At 38.3% G+C, this 19,262-nt stretch overlaps 1 protein-coding gene across 5 annotated transcripts in view; it reads left to right on the forward strand.

The window, feature by feature from the left end:
* The window catches only part of MVB12B (multivesicular body subunit 12B), a 300,578-nt gene that overhangs the window by 76,882 nt on the left and 204,434 nt on the right, over positions 1–19,262 (forward strand). For all 5 annotated transcript variants that reach the window (XM_001372709.4, XM_056812165.1, XM_056812164.1 and 2 more), the window contains exon 4: positions 8,032–8,128. In XM_001372709.4, the coding sequence (XP_001372746.3) occupies positions 8,032–8,128 (97 nt within the window). The remainder of the gene's footprint in view (positions 1–8,031; positions 8,129–19,262) is intronic.

The raw sequence follows: 19,262 nt of genomic DNA on the forward strand, positions 1-19,262 counted from the left end.
TCATATTTCAAAGATGAAATCTTGGCAGGAGCAACTGTTAAGTAACATTCTGGGCAGGCCTGAATCTTTCTCTCACTTCACAGATGCAGAGGTGTGCTGAGTAGTCTCAGTTATACCAATGTTTAGAGAGAAATGTTTATTTCTTCCATTAACATGTAAAGAAATAGAACAGCCATTGCTTAGTGATGATAACATAGTGATTAGCTGAATAATTATGTATTTGCTCGGAGAAGGCTGAGACTTCTCATCTTTGGGTTGAAGTGCTTCTGTACTGTGAAAGTAGATGGGGATAGCATCAGACAATTTAAAACTTGCTTTAACTGGTTGTATCATAAGAGAAAGAAAGAAAAACAAATTGGAAATTACACTGTGACGATTTTATGGAAGAGCCAAGCTGCTTCAGTATTTTGAGGTGTGACTCTGTGTAACACTCAGTCCCAGACTTCAAAGATGGCCTGTGAGTGCTAACTTGTTTAAGACATGATCATCCCTTATAACAAAGGCAATTAAGATGAAGAAAAATTAATTAAGAGGGGGGAAATTAATTAAAAGAGTTAAGAGAAAGGAAGAAAATGCAGTTCAACAAAACTAATCTTTACTTCCAATGCAATGTTCTAATCTGATCATAAGTCCATCCCTGGAACTGATGAGGGCAAAAGTGGATGAGTGAGGACCTTGGACTTTGTGTTTCCATCTTTCTCTTTAGCTTTAGAGACTTGCTGAAGAACACATCATTTTTATGGTTATTTTCCATTTTCATTTTTGTTTTGGGGTTTTTTTTTTTTGAAGACTTCATTAAGTTTGATCTTTTGATGTTTTCATGAGAAGGAAGAGAGATGTGACCTTATTTCTTTTTAAGAATGGACATTTAATAGACCAATCTCCCTAATGAATATAGATGCAAAAATCTTAAATAGGATACTAGCAAAAAGACTCCAGCAAGCGATCAGAAGGGTCATCCACCATGATCAAGTAGGATTTATACTAGGGATGCAGGGCTGGTTCAACATTAGGAAAAAACTATCCACATAATTGACCACATTAACAAGCAAACCAACAAGAACCACATGATTATCTCAATAGATACAGAAAAAGCCTTTGATAAAATACAACACCCATTCCTACTAAAAACACTAGAAAGCATAGGAATAGAAGGGTCATTCCTAAAAATAATAAACAGTATATATCTAAAACCATCAGCTAATATCATCTGCAATGGGGATAAACCAAATCCATTCCCATTAAGATCAGGAGTGAAACAAGGATGCCCATTATCACCTCTATTATTTGACATTGTATTAGAAACACTAGCAGTAGCAATTAGAGAAGAAAAAGAAATTGAAGGCATTAAAATAGGCAAGGAGGAGACCAAATTATCGCTCTTTGCAGATGACATGATGGTCTACTTAAAGAATCCTAGAGATTCAACCAAAAAGCTAATCGAAATAATCAACAACTTTAGCAAAGTTGCAGGATACAAAATAAACCCACACAAGTCATCAGCATTTCTATATAATTCCAACACAGCTCAGCAGCAAGAACTAGAAAGAGAAATCCCATTCAAAATCACCTTAGACAAAATAAAATACTTAGGAATCTATCTCCCGAGACAAACACAGGATCTATATGAACACAACTACAAAACACTTTCCACACAACTAAAACTAGACTTGAACCAATTGGAAGAACATTAACTGCTCATGGTTAGGACGAGCTAATATAATAAAAATGACCATCCTACCCAAACTCATCTATCTATTTAGTGCCATACCCATGGAACTTCCAAAAAATGTTTTTACTGATTTAGAAAAAACCATAACAAAGTTCATTTGGAAGAACAAAAGATCAAGGATATCCAGGGAAATAATGAAAAAAAATACAAAGGAAGGGGGTCTTGCAGTCCCAGATCTCACACTATATTACAAAGCAGCGGTCATCAAAACAATTTGGTACTGGCTAAGAGACAGAAAGGAGGATCAGTGGAATAGACTGGGGGCAAGCAACCTCAGCAAGACAGTATATGACAAACCCAAAGATCCCAGCTTTTGGGACAAAAATCTACTATTTCATAAAAACTGCTGGGAAAATTGGAGGACAGTATGGGAGAGATTAGGTTTGGATCAACACCTCACACCCTACACCAAGATAAATTCAAAATGGGTGAATGACTTGAACATAAAGAAGGAAACTAGAAGAAAATTAGGCGAACACAGAATAGTATACATGTCAGACCTTTGGGAAGGGAAAGACTTCAAAACCAAGCAAGAATTAGAAAGAGTTACAAAATGCAAAATAAATAATCTGGATTACATCAAATTAAAAAGTTTTTGTACAAACAAAATCAATGTAACCAAAATCAGAAGGGTAGCAACAAATTGGGAAACAATCTTCATAAAAACCTCTGATAAAGGTTTAATTACTCAAATTTATAAAGAACTAAATCAATTGTACAAAAAATCAAGCCATTCTCCAATTGATAAATGGGCAAGGGACATGAACAGGCAGTTCGCAGCCAAAGAAATCAAAACTATTAATAAGCACATGAAAAAGTGCTCTACATCTCTTATAATCAGAGAGATGCAAATCAAAACAACTCTGAGGTATCACCTCACACCTAGTAGATTGGCTAACATGACAACTATGGAAAGTAATGAATGCTGGAGGGGATGTGGCAAAGTGGGGGCATTAATTCATTGCTGGTGGAGTTGTGAATTGATCCAACCATTCTGGAGGGCAATTTGGAACTATGCCCAAAGGGCACTAGAAGACTGTCTGCCCTTTGATCCAGCCATAGCACTGCTGGGTCTGTACCCCAAAGAGATAATGGACAAAAAGACTTGTACAAAAATATTCATATCTGCGCTCTTTGTGGTAGCCAAAAATTGGGAAATGAGGGGATGCCCTTCAATTGGGGAATGGCTGAACAAATTGTGGTATATGTTGGTGATGGAATACTATTGTGCTCAAAGGAATAATAAAGTGGAGGAATTCCATGGAGACTGGAACAACCTCCAGGAAGTGATGCAGAGCAAAAGGAGCAGAACCAGGAAAACATTGTACACAGAGACTGATACACTGTGGTACAATCGAAGGTGATGGACTTCTCCATTAGTGGCAATGCAATGTCCATGAACAATCTGCAGGGATCTAAAAAAAATACTACCCACAAGCAGAGGATAAACTGTGGGAGTAAAAACACCGCTGAAAAGCAACTGCTTGACTACAGGGTTGGAGGAGATAAGACTGAGGAGAGACTCTGAATGAACACTATAATGCAAATTCCAACAACAGGGAAATGGGTTCGAGTCAAGAACACATGTTATAACCAGTGGAATCATGCGTCGGCTATGGGAGAGGGAAAGGCGGAGGGGGGAGGAGGGAGAGGAAAAGAAAATGATCTTTGTTTCCAGTGAATAATGTATGAAAACGACCAAATAAAATAATGTTTAAAAATTAAAAAAAAAAAAAGAATGGACATTTATACATGGTTTGGCTTCAGGGTTTTTTTTTTTTTATATATATATCCATTGTTGAAGACATATAGATTGTTTATCTGGTTCTGCTTACTTCACTTCATGTTAGTCTTCCCATGCTTATCTGTAGGATAATGCATCTTTGAAAAAAATATTTGTAGGGGAAGCTAGATAGTGCAATGAGCAGAGCACCAGGCTGGGAATCAGGAGGATCTGGGTTCAAATTTGACCTCAAATATTTCCTGCCTGTGTGAACCTGGGCAAGTCATTTAACTCCCATTGCTTGGCCCTTCCCATTCTTCTGTCTTAGAATTGGTAACTGACAGAAGGTAAGGGCTTACATTTCTTAAAAAAAAGAAAAAAAAAGAAAAAAATAGTTTGTACCTCATTTAGGGAAACTTGGCATTATAGAATTTATGTAGAAGCCCTGGTCTTGGGAGTCAGAAGGCCTGGGATCAAATCCTGTCTTTGGCACTTATTAATTGAATGAGTCTAGGCTTAATGAGTACCATGTGCTGGGGATGCTTAGGTAGATTGGGCAGGTTCAGTCAATAAATCATGTCCAAACTCTTTGTAACACTGTGGATCATAAGTACACCCATTACTGTCCATGGATTTTTCTTGACAAAGATATTGGAGTGGCTTGTCATTTCCTTCTTCAGTGGATTAAGGCAAACAGAGATTAAGTGACTTGCCCAGGGTCACATAACCAGTAAGTGTCTAAGGCCAAATTTGAACTTACGTCCCACCTAGCTGCCTCTAGATTGGATGTGTCATACTGCTCTAACAGAACTTGGAGACGGCTTGTCCAACCCTGTCCTTCCTTGTGTTAGTAAGTGAAAATAATACCAGGCATGCAGTCAGAAAACCTAGATTCTAGTCCTGGATCTTGCTACCTTACCATGTGATGGTGGGCAGGTTCAAGCCTCAATTTCCTTATCTGTAAAATAGGCAAAATTGTACCTGTACTACCTGCTTCACAGAACATTTTTAAGGAAAGTACTTTGTAAATTTTTGTAGTAGCAATGGTATTTCAGAGATGGAAAGTGAGGATCAGAGAAAAGTGAGCAAACCAGGACTCTAACCCAAATTTCCTAACTCTTAGTTCAGTAGTCTATCTACTATGTTATGTTGTCTTCCATGATTTCCTTTTAACCTCAGTTTACTCATCTTTACTCCATCTGTCCTCATTACCCCAAAGGTGGCCTGAAGGTGGTATTTTTTCTTTTGGTCATAGCAATTGATGAAGTCCCTGTACTAAGACACGGAGGGGTTGTGAGGTACAAAAGGGCCCACATTGATGAAACCAAGATGTTTTAGGAAGCCCGAACCTTAAAAGAGGGCTGCTTTGTTTTGAGGAAAACAATATGTCGAACTGTAAAATACTATATACACATCCATAAAAGCATGCTCTTAGTTATTAATCCATCCTATTTATATTTTGGGACTATGGGGTTCTAATGGTATAGGGACTTCCTCTATAACTAAGATCCATGAACAACAATCCCTTGCTGAGCCCAAACTTATGGCATCCATAGGAAAATTAAAGTGAAAGAAACCTTCCAAGACATCCACTCCAGCTCCCTCATTTTGCAATAAAGGAAACTAAGGAAGTGACTTGCAGGTCACACAATCATCTCCCAAGTCCTTTATGGCTTAGACTTTCACTGGCAGCGCCTTTGAGAAACCTCTACACCAAAATGTTGCATCAGACAACTACTTGAGTGCGAGTTTATCCATGGGATCACAGGATTCGTGAATTGAGAGAGACCTTAGGGGTAATTTTTCCCAATCAGCTTTTATGCTTGGAATACTACAATTGATTCTGAGCACCACTTAGGAAGGATGTTGATAACTGGATGGTAGTGTAGGGCCTCAAGTTCCTTCTGGATGAGCATTATTTGAAGAAATTGGGGACAATTGACCTTTATAGAAGACTTGGTGGTGGGAATAAATGATCAATGTCCTCAAATATTTGAAGGGCTATGCCATGTAAGGAAGATTGCCCTTGTTCTAGCTAGCTAAACAGGACAAAACTGGGAGCAATGGACCAAAATTACCAAGAGGCTAAAGGCTTGATGTAAGGAAAACTTTTGTAATGATGAGAGTTTTGCAAAGGGCAGTATTCCTGCTGGTGGAGTTGTGAATTGATCCAACCATTCTGGAGGACAATTTAGAACTATGCCCAAAGGGCGCTAAAAAACTGTCTGCCCTTTGATCCAGCCATATTACTGCTGGGTTTTTACCCCAAAGAGATCATAAGGAAAAAGACTTGTTCAAAAATATTTATAGTCACTCTCTTTGTGGTGGCAAAAATATTGGAAAATGAGGGGATGTCCATTGATCAGGGAATCACTGAACAAATTGTGGTATCTGATGGTGATGGAATATTACTGTGTTGAAAGGAATAATGAACTGGAGGAATTCCATGGGAACTGGAACAACCTCCAGGAATTGATGCAGAGTGAAAGGAGCAGAACCAGGTGAACATTGTACATAGAGACTGATACACTGTGGTACAATCGAAGGTGATGGACTTCTTCATTAGTTGCAATGCAATGACCCAGGACAATTCTGAGTGACTTATGAGAAAGAACACTATCCACATCCAGAGAAAGAACTGTGGGAGTAGAAACATAGAAGAAAAACATATGATTGATCATGTGGTTTGATAGGGATGTAATTAGGGTTTTGATGTCAAAAGATCTCTCTTCTGCAAATATGAATAACATGGAAATAGGTTTTGAACAATTATACATGTATAACCCAGTGGAACTGCTTGTCAGCTCTGGGATGAGGGAGGGAAGAGCAGGGATGGGGGGATCATGAATCATGTAACCATGGAAAAATATTCTAAATAAAAAAACTGTGGAGAAAAGTGCAGAGTTCTACCTTGGTAGGTAATAAGCTCTTCCTCTCCAGAAGACTTCAAACAAAATCTGGGTGGCCATTTCCACATGTCATGTTGAAGGGACCTTGTTTGGGTATGGGTTGGACTGGGAGGCCTTTGAAGGTTTTTTCCAACTCTTGAATCTGTGTTCAACTTAATTTACAGAAGGAGAGCCTGAGGCCCAACTATGTACAGTTCAGGTATATTAAGTAGATATTAGTCATGGAAACATAAAATATTTCAAGCTGGAGAGGACCTGAGTACACATAATGTCAGACCATAGAATGGCATAATTCGCTTTAGTAGTAAATAGGAGAGCCAGGATAGTGGTTTCCATGTTGTCTCTTCAGTTAGAATGTGAGTTTCTGGTGGGCAGGAACGGTATTTTTTCCTTTCCTTCTATCTCCAACGTTTAGTACAGTTCCTGGCTAATAGTAAGTCAACAAGCATTTATTAGGCCCTTCCTATAATAAATGCATGTTGACTGACTGACTCCAAATCTAACATTCCTTCCACTCTCTAATACTGCCTTTTTAATAGACTGAACTCATATAAATATAGAAAAGACTATATTGGGGTGTATAATTTGGAGGACCTGAAACAGCCAAACAAAGATGGCTTCACTCTGTATATGATACATGGGATTTTGCAAAAATTATACCATAATTAAAAAAAATTGTGCAAATGTGCCTTGTGTTTATGTTGTCTTTTAGATTGATTTTGGAGCAGTGACATTTTAGCCTAGTAATTGGTTCTGCATTATGTTCAAACGTGCGTGTGCTCAAACAGTGACTGCCACAGGAATTTGCCCTTTCTAAAATCTACATGTGCCTAATGCAGACTGTCAGGCGCATGGAAGGGAGCTGGCAGAACACCGGGGCTGTGTGTGCACGGCTGCCCTCTGCTGGGTGGACCATCAGACTGTTGGAAAGCTTGGCTTCCTTCTTCACCAAAGGGCTTCCTTTGGGGGCCCAAGAATGGGTCTGAGTATCTTAAAAGATGCCACAGCTGAAGTTCTTGCCAGAGAGCCACGTGTGGCTTGTACCTAGCTGTTTCAGCCTGCTAAAATGTCCACCTGCTATAATTAACCTTCTGCTACAAAGCTGGCACCAGTCATACAAACATAAAATATTCAAGCTGGAAGGGACCTGAGAACCCAGAATGTTAGAACATAGAATGTCATAGTTCAAAGGGACCTTAGAGATTCCTCTCATCCCTTTCCTTTATTTTACAGGTGAGGAAATTTGCCAGCGGCAATGTCATATGATAGAAAGAACTTTGGGTTACAATACTTAGCTTTTGAATGATGATTCGATTGCTTACTGTGTTGGTGACAATAGGCAGATCACTTTATTTTGAGTCTCCAGTTTCTTATTTGTAAAATAAGGATCATAAGGATTACTTTCCTTACTGCAAGGGGATTCTCTAGAGGAAAGTGTAAATATGTTTTTATAAAGGGCAAAGCACTAAAGAAATTTGAGCTATTATTATTATTATTATTATATCCAGTATTCAAACCTAGTTTGATAGACTACTTAATCTAGTATGTTAGTCCTCTAGGCCTCATTGTGTAAAATATGTATCATGAAGTTAAAATTTCAAAGAAAAGGAAAGTCTAGGCACTTGGGCTAATTGTCTGCTTTTTCCCCTCCTCTCTTCTTTCTGAAGAGTCATTTAGGGAATGTTCTGGTGGATATGAAGCTCATCGATATAAAAGACACACTACCTGTAGGCTTCATTCCAATTCAGGAGACTATGGATACACGTAAGTCATCTTTTAGTACCACTTGTCACAATTAAAGTTTTCTTCCTCCAGGAATGATTTTAACTGCTTTCCATTTACACTTTCTTTTGAAAATATTTTAGGAGTTTTATTGTGTGCCCAGGAATACACCTCCTTCTATGAGGCCTAGAGAATCATACAATTTTAGAGTTGAAAGGGACTTCACAATATAGAATGTTAGAGCCAGAAGGGATTTTAGAATGTGTGCTAGAACGAATCTCAGAATATGGAACATTAGAATATAGAATTTTAGAGTTACATAAGACTTAGAAGAAAAAATCCAAACCTATTCATTTTGTAAATGAGGAAATTCAGGCCCATAGAGGTGAAGGGTCTTGTTAAGGGTCAGAAATTTAATCAGTGACTATGCTAGGACTCAAGCCATTGGATCTTCTGAGTTAAAGGCCACTATTCTTTTTTCTTCCATTTTGCCTCCAAGGAGTTTGTAGGGTATTCTGGGTAGCAGCATATAAAGAAGGAGACAGCTAGATGGATCAGTGGATAGTTGTATTGGGTCTGGAGATAGGAAGACCTGAGTTCAAATGTGGCCTCAAACATTTGCTAGCTTTGTGACTCTGTGCAAGTCATTTAATCTCTTTTTACTTTGATCTACTAAAGAAGCAATTGGCAAACCATTACAGTGTCTTGAAAACCTCATGGACAACAGTGGCATGTTATGGCTCATAGGTTCATAAAGAGTTACACATGACTGAATAACTGAACAACAATAGCAGTAATCCTCTTTTATTTTCTATTTTATTCTTGTCTTCAAGGAATTTGTAGGGTATTCTGGGTAGTAGCATATAAATAAGAAAAATGTTCCTCCATCTTAGAAGGGTGGTCCCTCAAATATGACCACTGGATTAGTTTGTGCAAGAAAGAAATGATTTAAAAAGTTTCATCTTATCTTTAGAAAGCATGATCCTGATCAAGTTTTCCTAATGCCAAAATTTGGCACAAGATCCAAATGTAAAAGGAACAAAAAAATCAAAATCTTAGAAACAGAAATAGTTCCTTGCTTTTTGACTTCCAAACCAAGAACAATCTCTTTCATTAAATCTCCATTTCCTCTGGGCTGCCAGTTGACTTAATTAGGGCTGCTTCAGATATTGTGATGACTATATATAGCATGAGAATAGTAGTGTTGCTGGCCCTTTAGTAACTTGGGGAGAGATGGGCCCAGAACCCGTTGCCATCTGAAAACAATAGGGAAACCTCCATCCCAGCTGCAACTTAGAAAAACAAAACAAAACAAAACAACAGAATTTCTATAGGTTAGGTTAGGTAGGAATAAATTGCTTCATCAGTTTAGACTGAGCTGGTTAGGGTAAAAATGAGGCCTTGGTATCTTGAATGAGAATTGACCTTTTATCTCTGGTATGAGATTGACCATAAGGCTGCTCCAAAGTAGGGCTTTTGTCAGACTCCCAAAGACATAGAGTGAGAAACAGAATCAGAATCCAGGAAGATAAACTGAACATAAAAACTTTGCTAACCATGTTTAATCTTTGAATATGCAAAAGGGACCTTCGGATTTGGCATTATAAATGCCAATTGTCATACAGTCCTGCAGTAAATTCCATTGTCATAAAATGTCTTAGATTCCTAGATGCTATCATTTAATCTAGGGATTCTTAATCCAGGGTCCACCCTCCTTCTCTCTTGCCATGGATAGATTCAGGGGATCTATGACTTTGGATGGGAAAGGAAGTTACATCTTTGTTTCCAGGTTTCTTTTGTAATCTTATACATTTGAAAATAGTATTATGAAAAGGGTTCTTTAACACCAAAAAAAAAAAAGGTTTAAAATCCCTCATATAGTCAATTCCACCTTCTTTTTGAAGGTGAAAAAATTGAGGCCTAAAGAGGAGAAATAACTTGCCCAAGATTACCTGGTTAGTGGTAGAAGTGAGACCAACTAGAACCTCTGTGTCTCCTGAATATCAGTCCCAGTGTTTTTTCTACTCCATCCTCCTAGTTGCCACCTGCCAACTAGTTGGCACAGTGGAGAGAGCATTGGATCTGGAGTCAGGAAGATCTGAGTTGAAATCCAGTCTCAGATACTTACTAGCTGTGTGACCCTGGCCAAATCACTGCCTCAGTTTCCTCACCTGTAAAAGAAGATAATAGCACCTACCTTCCATGGTTATTGTGAAGATCAAATGAGATAATATTGGTAAAGTGCCTAACATGGTATCTAGCACATAGTAGGTTCTTAATTTTTCCCCTTATCTACTATTTTAAATTTGATTCAATCTAAGCAAAAATATTTTGTGATTTTTTTCGAATATTTACTTATTTCAAAGATATCTGAGTTTCTTTGTGTGACTCCCATCTCTTCAGACTCAGACTCTAATATAATCTGTGCTTTAATGTTTATTTAAAAAAAATCAAACTGGCAGTAAACCTTTTGGGGACAAGCCTTTATCCCTATATATGGTCTAATATATAAGATAAGATACACAATTTTTTACTAAACCCAACTTTAAAGACTTCCCAGGCTGGTTCCACCTGCCAGAGCTTGGGCTTCATTGTCATTACTTTCAAGATCCAAGATCTCCCTGTCATTCCCATCTACCCGCTAGCCAAACTTGGGATCTTTTCTTTTAGACTTCATTTGGTTCAAGACACATTTATTAGCACATAAAACAGGCAAGGCACTGAGCTTGGCCCTGGAGATAACAAGCTAAAAATAGCGTGGTTCCTTCTTGTAAGGAGCTTGCCAGGGATATATCAATATATGACTCAACAAATGTCTATACCCAGATGAACAAAGTATGGTAAAAATAAAGGTGAATTGGATGAACCTCATCCAAGGAGTCAAATTTGACATCATAGTTATCACTGAGACTTGTTGACCTATGTCTGGAATATAGGGCTTCCCAGACCACTTTGGAAGAAAGAGGAAATAGATGAGGATCTCAGGAAACAGTTCATAAACCTAGCACAGAGTCACATTAGTAAAGAGATTGGAATTCTCATAATCCAAGGTATATGTACACATTCTCCCCCCCCCCCTTCTGCCTTCCTCTCTTTCCTTCTCTTCTTCCTTTCCCAAAAACAGAGTTGAATTGGATGTGAATGTGGCAATGATGGAAACCTTGAGGAAAATGACCATTCCACTTTAGAATTTTTTATGATAGGGGAGAGAAAAGCTAATAATACTCTTAACATGCATTTTAGATGGGAGCAGGGAAGCAGATTTCAAAGGGTTTAGAGGAAGTAAGGTAGAAAAGTCATCTCAGTAAGAATGGCAGACTTAAGAATGAAACTCTTCATACACAAAAAATAATATTTCCATTAATGAGAAAAGAAGAAATTGTCTAAAGAAACTGATGTGAATGTACAAGGAATTCAATGATATGCTCAGAAGATGAAAACCAGAGCAGGAAATGTATGTTGTATAAAAAGTATGGCATTAATATATAAGAAGAGTGTTAGGAAGCTAAAGTGTGGTATGATCTGAAGCTGAAAAGACAACATGCCAATGACAACAAAAACTCTGTTTAGAATTTATATTGTTGAAAAGAGGAGGATCCAAGAAAGTATAGAACCACTGAGCTGGGTTGGTCAAACAATGATGATGGCCAAGAAAAACACAAAAAAGACATACTCAATTTCTAATTTACTTTTTTTTTCTCTCTCCACAAAGTAGAACGATCTTTAGTTTGGAAGGGAGAAAATAACAATGTGTAATAGAGTTGATACTCAAAATAAATAAGAAGATAATAAGAGATCAAGGAGTCACCCCTGATGACTGCAACCTTTGCCAAGATGGCAGGGTTGGGAAGTCTTCTTAAGGACATGGGAGGCCTGCAGGTGTTTGCAAGTCTTAGAAGAGAAAAAAAAAAGAGTAGAAAATGATAAGTAGAAGTTTAGAGAGAAAGGGTCCTAATTGTTGGAGCAAGCTGGTGAAGGAGAGAGAAGAGGATATATTTAGAGGCCCAAGCAGGAAGGGTTGATAATGGCAAGAAGGGCCACTTCTTCCATGAAAACTGAAGAAAAGCTGAGAGTGAATGTGAGAAAATATGGATGAATTTTCACACATAGAATGGAGGATATAAAGATCTTCCAATCGATGACTTTAATTCTCTCAAGTAAAGTAGTAGGCATGGTTATCTGCTGAGAGACTGAGTCATGTGGGATAATCATAGTAGACTCAAGACCTGAGAAAGTTTAGAATAGCCAAATCAGGAAGCATGATAGAAAATCAGTTAATGAAGAATAAGCTAATTGTGATGTAGAATTTTAAATAGTGTGTAGTTGTAGTGCATCCAGTCTTAATGATTGTGATTTCTTCTGCATTGTCTCTCAGCATAGAAATAGTAATAGAGAAAGTAGTTAGTGAGGGGGAAGCAGGGTTGAGGAACTGGTAGGTTTCTCAGGAAAGGTGGTAGGATAAGGCATCAATGGATTTGATTTGAATGTGGTAGTGAATTGTATGTAGTTGAATAAGCCACCTCTAGTATCAAGACTGTAGTAAGCAAAGATGATGAGAAGAAAGTAAGGCTAGGGAAGGGGTGATGGGTTGGAACAACAGAGAAGGATTGAAAGACTAAAGGAGAATGAAGAATTGGATTAGAATGAATGAGTTACAGGAAGAGAAAAGGACACAATGAAAAGGGAAGATAGAGGACTTTATGGGATGTGGAGGGGCAGGGTTGAGTTTTATATAGAAAAAATGGCAGGATAGAGAAAAGAATTTTCATATTTTTCACTTTAGAAGGTAAGTGAAAGTAAAAGTAAAAGAAAGTAGGAGTTTGTCAGCTACTGTTTGGAAAAAGAACCAGTTGATCAGGGTCAACCTCCAGTATCCATGTTGTAGATATGAGGACATCAGTTTCCATGGCTTGTCAATCCCAACACTGGGGAGTTAGTGGCTTAATCAATGAGAAGAAACAATAGAAAGGAGCATCTGTTTAATAAGTACCTGGTGTCTAGGTTTTTCAGTTGGACTGATTTATGTTCAGCACCAACCCTTTGGTCTTAGTATTAGGATAGTACCAATAATAATAATAGCATTTATATTGTGCTTTAAGATTTACAAAGCACTTTACATATGACATTTCATTTGATCCTATCAACCCTGTGAAGTACGTGCTATTATTTTCTCATACAGAGGAGAAAATGAAAACTGATAAAAATTAAATGATTGTCCAGGGTCACATAGCTAATGTTTGGCTTCTTGAGTCTCAAAATCACTGAAAGAAGAGCTCAGGACCATCCAGAAAGTCACACATGGCCCACCCATGACTTATTCAATATCAGTTGGACCCTTACTATTACATAGAAATTCTCTTATTCTTCCAAGACTGACTACTAAAATCCCCACCATGATTATTCCAAATCTTTTCTCTCTTCAAGCCCCATCTGCCAGCATATAGCATTGCCTCCTATTCTGTCAGAAGCCATTTTCCCTGAGCTCCTTCTGCCTCCATATTCTGTACCTCAAAACCCCATCTACATCACCTATTATTCCCTTCTCTTTTTTCCCCAGTCTCTAAGGAACTGGTGAAAATTTTCTTGGTCAAGACCATCTCTATGTTCTTGATCCCTGTCCCTTCTGACTCCTCCAGGGCCTTATTCCTTCAGTCTCTCTTTTTATCTTTAATCTCTCCTTATCTGTTGGCTCAATCAGTTTCCTATAAATTTGTACAAGTATGAACCAGGTTCATTTGTGAAGAAACTTGACTTCTAAAGGGAGGAACTAGATTTTCTTGAATTCTCTGACTCTTTATGTCTCTACCCTGGAGCTCTGGAGAGAATTAGCTGAAGCTTATTTCTAGGATTCTCCCCCAAATTGGTGAGATAGAATCAAGTCTAGAATAGGTATTAACTTTCTTTACACACACAAAAAAAGTGCTTAACACAAGGGACTCACCAGTATACATTAACAAAGACTTAAACAAACAGCAGTAATAATTTATAGCTGCTGTTATAGCCTCCCAGGAGGTTGATACTTAAAACATCAAAAACAGGATGCATTTTGTTGGATTGCTGAATCAGCGTTTCATGGCTGATCTTCCTTGTCTGAGCAGTTCCTTTCTCCATGTCTTATGGGGAGTCAGTCTGTGAGTAGGGCTCATCTTTTTGCCTATGGCCATCTTTTTAAAGAAGTGAGATCATAGTTCCTGGGGGCTTCTCCTAGAGTGCATTGGCACTGACTGAGGACACAAAAATGCTCCACTCTCAAATTCATGAGGTTACCTCTAAGGCTAGAAACATCCATCTCTAGGGCTTTGAGATGCCATCTCAGGCTTTCCTAAGTCCACACATGTGTTTTCTGCCATGTACTAGAAGCCACCCTGCTGCCAGTGTGGGAGAGGAGGGGTCTCTTCTCCCCCCATCACAGGAGAGGCCTAATTAGCAGTGAGGAAGAGAGAAAGCTCTAGAGGATGAGGCCAACGTAGTGATCAAAATCATAGTTTACTACATCATCCCCAAACAAAATGCTTTTGAGTATAGAGCCACATGTTTTCCCCAGAGTGAAGAATGAATTCATTTCAGGTAAGACAATTTCCTTGTTCTGATGTCCAGAGGCAGGAATGAGGCTTAGCATGCCCATGGGTGTGTTCTACCCACACAGACCACGGCCCTGCTGTTTATTCTCTGTTAACACTGTTTCTTCAGGTGACCCTGCCATCCTCTTGCCCTGACAGACTCTGCCTTTCTTCTTTTTCACAGCCAAATTCCATGGGAAAACTCCTCTCACTTACTTCTTAGTCCCTTACAACACCACTTCCAGCTGCTCCAGCAGTTGACTGAAATGGCTCCCTCCAAGGACACTAATGATCTTTTAGCTCCTAAATCCAGTGGCCCGTTCTTAGTCCTTCCACTTCTCTGTGGCTTCTGGGTACTGTTGATCCATCTCCCTCTACTCTCCGACCATTCTTTAGTCTCCTCTGCTGGATCATCATCTGCCTCCCACGCTCCAGCTGTGAGTATGTCCAAGGTTCAGTCTTGGGGCCTCTTTGCTATTTGTACCCTCAGGCTTTGTTATATCATTAGATCCTGTGGGTTTGATCATTATCTCTGTGAAGATGACTCCTCGCTCTCCTATTAATTGATCTCCCTGCTTCCAGTCTCTTACCTGTTTTCTCTGATTAGCAGCCCAAATCATCTTCCTATGCCAATCCCCTGCTTAGAGGCTTTCAGAAGCTTCCCGTTTCCTCCTTTAGATAAATTGTAAGTTCCTGCTTAGCATTAAGGCCCATAATGTGGTTCCAAACCATTTTTCACTATTTCTTGTTGCATATCTTACATGTGATTAGCTAGTACTAAGTACTAGATGGAACTGCCAGCCAATTACCTTATGATAATGTTTCATCCTTTGCCTTTCTACTTTTGTACAAGCTGACTCCCCTCACCCCCACCCCCTTCCTCCATTAAATGTACTCTTTCCCTCTTTTTTTTCTTCAAGACTTAGTTCATCAACCAACTGTGGCCTTTCTTGAAAGTCCTAGTTGTTAATGTTCTCTTTCTTAAATTAACTTATATTTCCTTATCTGTGTATGGGAAGAATCTCCTTTGTAAAATATAAATTCTTTGAGGTCAGGGACTTTTTATCATTTTGTTTTTGTATCTCTACTACCTAGAAAAATATCTTACACATGGCAGATTCTTGATAAATGTTTGTTGAATTGGAGGGCCCTATGCCACCTTCATGGAAGAGGCAATGCTTGAAGTGACCCTTAAAAAGAGAATTTTGATATTCCGTTTGAATCTTGATCTTTATCAATATATGTCCAATACTTAGTATATTTTGAATTGCAAAGGCTCTTTTTTTTAAGTTTGGCTAGACAATGCCATGGGACACCTATGACCCCAGAACCTCAGAGGCCATCTGAATTACAGGTTACTTCCAGGGACAGTCTAAGGTGTCCATTTAGTGGAGGAAATATTGCTGAAATTAATCATTGTTTTACTTGTTTTGTTGCTATATGTTATTTTTGGTTTGTACATAAATTAGTAACAACTCAGAAGACTTTTCAAGTACTGTACCCATTCTCTGGGTGAGCATAGTTAGGGAGATTGTGCTGTATAGAAGAGTATAGTTAGTATCAGTGGCTAAGTTTGAATCCCAGAGGAACTGGATAGAATCCTAGCTCTGCAATTATCCGTATAACCTCAGGCTAATTATTTCTCTTCCTTGGGCTCAAGTTTTCTCATCTATGAAGAGAAAGGGTTAGGTTAGATGATTTCTGGTGCCCTTTCTAGTTATAATTCCTGTAGTCCTGTAGTGGGCTAACTGTTGACTTCTTGGAAGTACATTGACTCATAAAAGGTAATTTAATGTTCTGGAAGTGATAATTTGCAAGATTACTTTATGAAATTTAAAAGCTCCAATTGAGGTGGCCTGATTGGATTAGCTTATCTACTGATTTGAAAAACCCCATGGGAGAAGGAAATCAACATATCATTCAGAATAAAAACAAATTATTTCTTGATCAGTTTTGTGGATAGGGCCTCAGAATCTTGCCTTGCTATCTTCTGTTGTTTCAACTGAATTAATTAGGTATCTCATATATACAGGGAGGCATATTTTGCTAATAAAAATATGTCTCGTTCAAACTTTGTACCCATATCAGCAACATAGTATACTGAATTCTCTATATGCCATAGGTATTTAATAAATGTTTTCCAAATAAAAGAATGAATGAACATGTGTATTATTGCTGTGGGAGGTACAAAGGAAAATTAATAATGCCACTTGAGGAGTTTACAACATTGCTGATGATATAAGATACACACACACACATACACAGAAAATATCAAAATTGTAATATAACACAAATATATAAAAATATACCAAGGTGAGTGATCTAACAAACAGAGGATTTAGAGTTGGAAGGAACTTTAGAGGTCATTTGGCTCTACTTCTCATGCGACAGATGATTAATAATTATAACAATAATCTAAGGTTTTCAAAATGCTGAATAGTACATTATCTCATATTTGATCCTCACAGCAACCCAGTGATATAGATGTTCTTACCCTCATGTTGCAGATGAGGAAACAGGCTTAGAAAAGTTAAATGACTTACTCAGCATCACATAGCAAGTTAGTTGTATGAGGCAAGATCGAACTAAAGATTTCTTGAATTCAAGTCAGGTGTTGCACCTGCTGTTCATCATATCTGACTCAAAATGAAAATACTGATACTTACAGAGAGTAAGCAAATACTCAGTGTCCTAAGGGTATTAGGATTTAAACCTGGATGCACTGATTCCTAATCTACTTGCCATTTTCATTGTTGTATAAGTACACATTTTTTTAAACCCTTACCTTCCATCTTAGAATCAGTACTGTGTATTGGTTCCAAGGCAGAAGAGTGGTAAGGGCTAGGCAATGGGGGTTAAGTGACTTGCCCAGGGTCACACAGCTGGGAAATGTCTAAGGCCATATTTAAACCCAGGACCTCTCATCTCTAGACCTGGCTTTCCATCCACTGAGCTACCCAGCTGCCCCCCCACAAGTACACATTTTAATAGATCTTAGAAATAATTTAATCCAGAGGTTGAGGGCTAAATTTCACCTGCTGCCTGTTATATAGGCATATGTTAAGAATGGTTTCATATGTAAAATTCCTTCCTAGCTTGTGGTCATACAAAAATGGGTAGTGGATTAGAAAGACCATAGGTGGATTATAATTTGTTGATCTCTGATCTAGTTCAACCTACTTATTTATTTTTTAAACCCTTACCTTCCATCTTAGAATCAATATTGTGCATTGGTTCCAAGGCAGAAGAAGTGGTGTGGGTTAGGCAGTCGAGGCCCAGGGTCTCATAGCTAGGAAGTATCTGAGTCCAGATTTGAACCCAAGGCCTCTAATCTCTAGATCTGGTTCAGTCTACTGAGCCACCTCCCTATCCCCCAACCTTTTTATTCATTCATTCATTCATTCATTCATTCATTCATTCATTTATTCATTTATTTATTTATTATTTGTTTAGAATACTTTTCCATGGTTACATGATCCATGATTTTTCCTACCCCTTTTCCCTCCTCCATCCTGGAGCTGACAGTCACTTCCATTGAGTTATACATGTATCATTGTTCCAGACCTATTTCCATTTATTCATATTTGCAAAAGAGTGATCATTTAAAGTCAAAATCCCCAATCATATCCCCATCGAACCATGTGATCGATCATATGTTTTTCTTCCGCATTTCTGTTTCCACAGTTCTTTCTCTGGATGTGGATAGCGTTCTTTCTCATAAATTCCTCTGTATTGTCCTGGATCATTGCTTTGCTGCTAGCATTATGTTCAATTGTGCCATAATGTTTTAGTCTCTGTGTACAATGTTCTCCTGGTTCTGCTCCTTTCACTATGCATCAAATCCTGGAGGTCATTCCAGTTCCCATGGAATTCCTCCAGTTCATTATTCCTTTCAACACAATAGTATTCCATCACCATCAGATACCACAATTTGTTCAGTCATTCCCCAATCAATGGACATGCCCTCATTTTTCAATTTTTTTGCCACCACAAAGAGCGCAGCTATGAATATTCTTGTACAAGTCTTTTTCCTTATGATCTCTTTGGAGTACAAACCCAGCAGTGCTGTGGCTGGATCCAAGGGCAGACAGTCTTTTAGCGCCCTTTGGGCATAGTTCCAAATTGCCCTCCAGAATGGTTGGATCAATTCACAACACCACCAGCAATGAATTAATGTCCCTACTTTGCCACATCCCCTCCAGCATTTATGACTTTCCTTTGCTGTCCTGTTAACCAATCTGCTAGGTATGAGGTGATACTTAAGAGTTGTTTTGATTTGCATTTCTCTAATTATGAGATATTTAGAACACTTTTTCATGTGTTTATTGGTAGTTTTGATTTCTTTATTGGAAAACTGCCTATTCATGTCTCTTGACCACAACCTTTTTATTTTTAAAGAAGGAGAAATTGGTGCCTAGAGAAAGGATGACATGATATATATAATGGCTTGCATTTCTATAGTGTTTTAAGACTCATACCACATTTCTCACACCAACCCTTTAAGCTATTTAAGCTTAAAACTATACTAACGCCTTTGGGGCACCCTGTATCTTGCAAGTACTATCATCTCTGTACTGATCAAGACAAGGAAGTCAGTGAGATTGAGTGTCTTCTCT

This window comes from Monodelphis domestica, chromosome 1, assembly GCF_027887165.1.
Source record: "Monodelphis domestica isolate mMonDom1 chromosome 1, mMonDom1.pri, whole genome shotgun sequence".
In the NCBI taxonomy this organism is placed as follows: Eukaryota; Metazoa; Chordata; class Mammalia; order Didelphimorphia; family Didelphidae; genus Monodelphis; species Monodelphis domestica.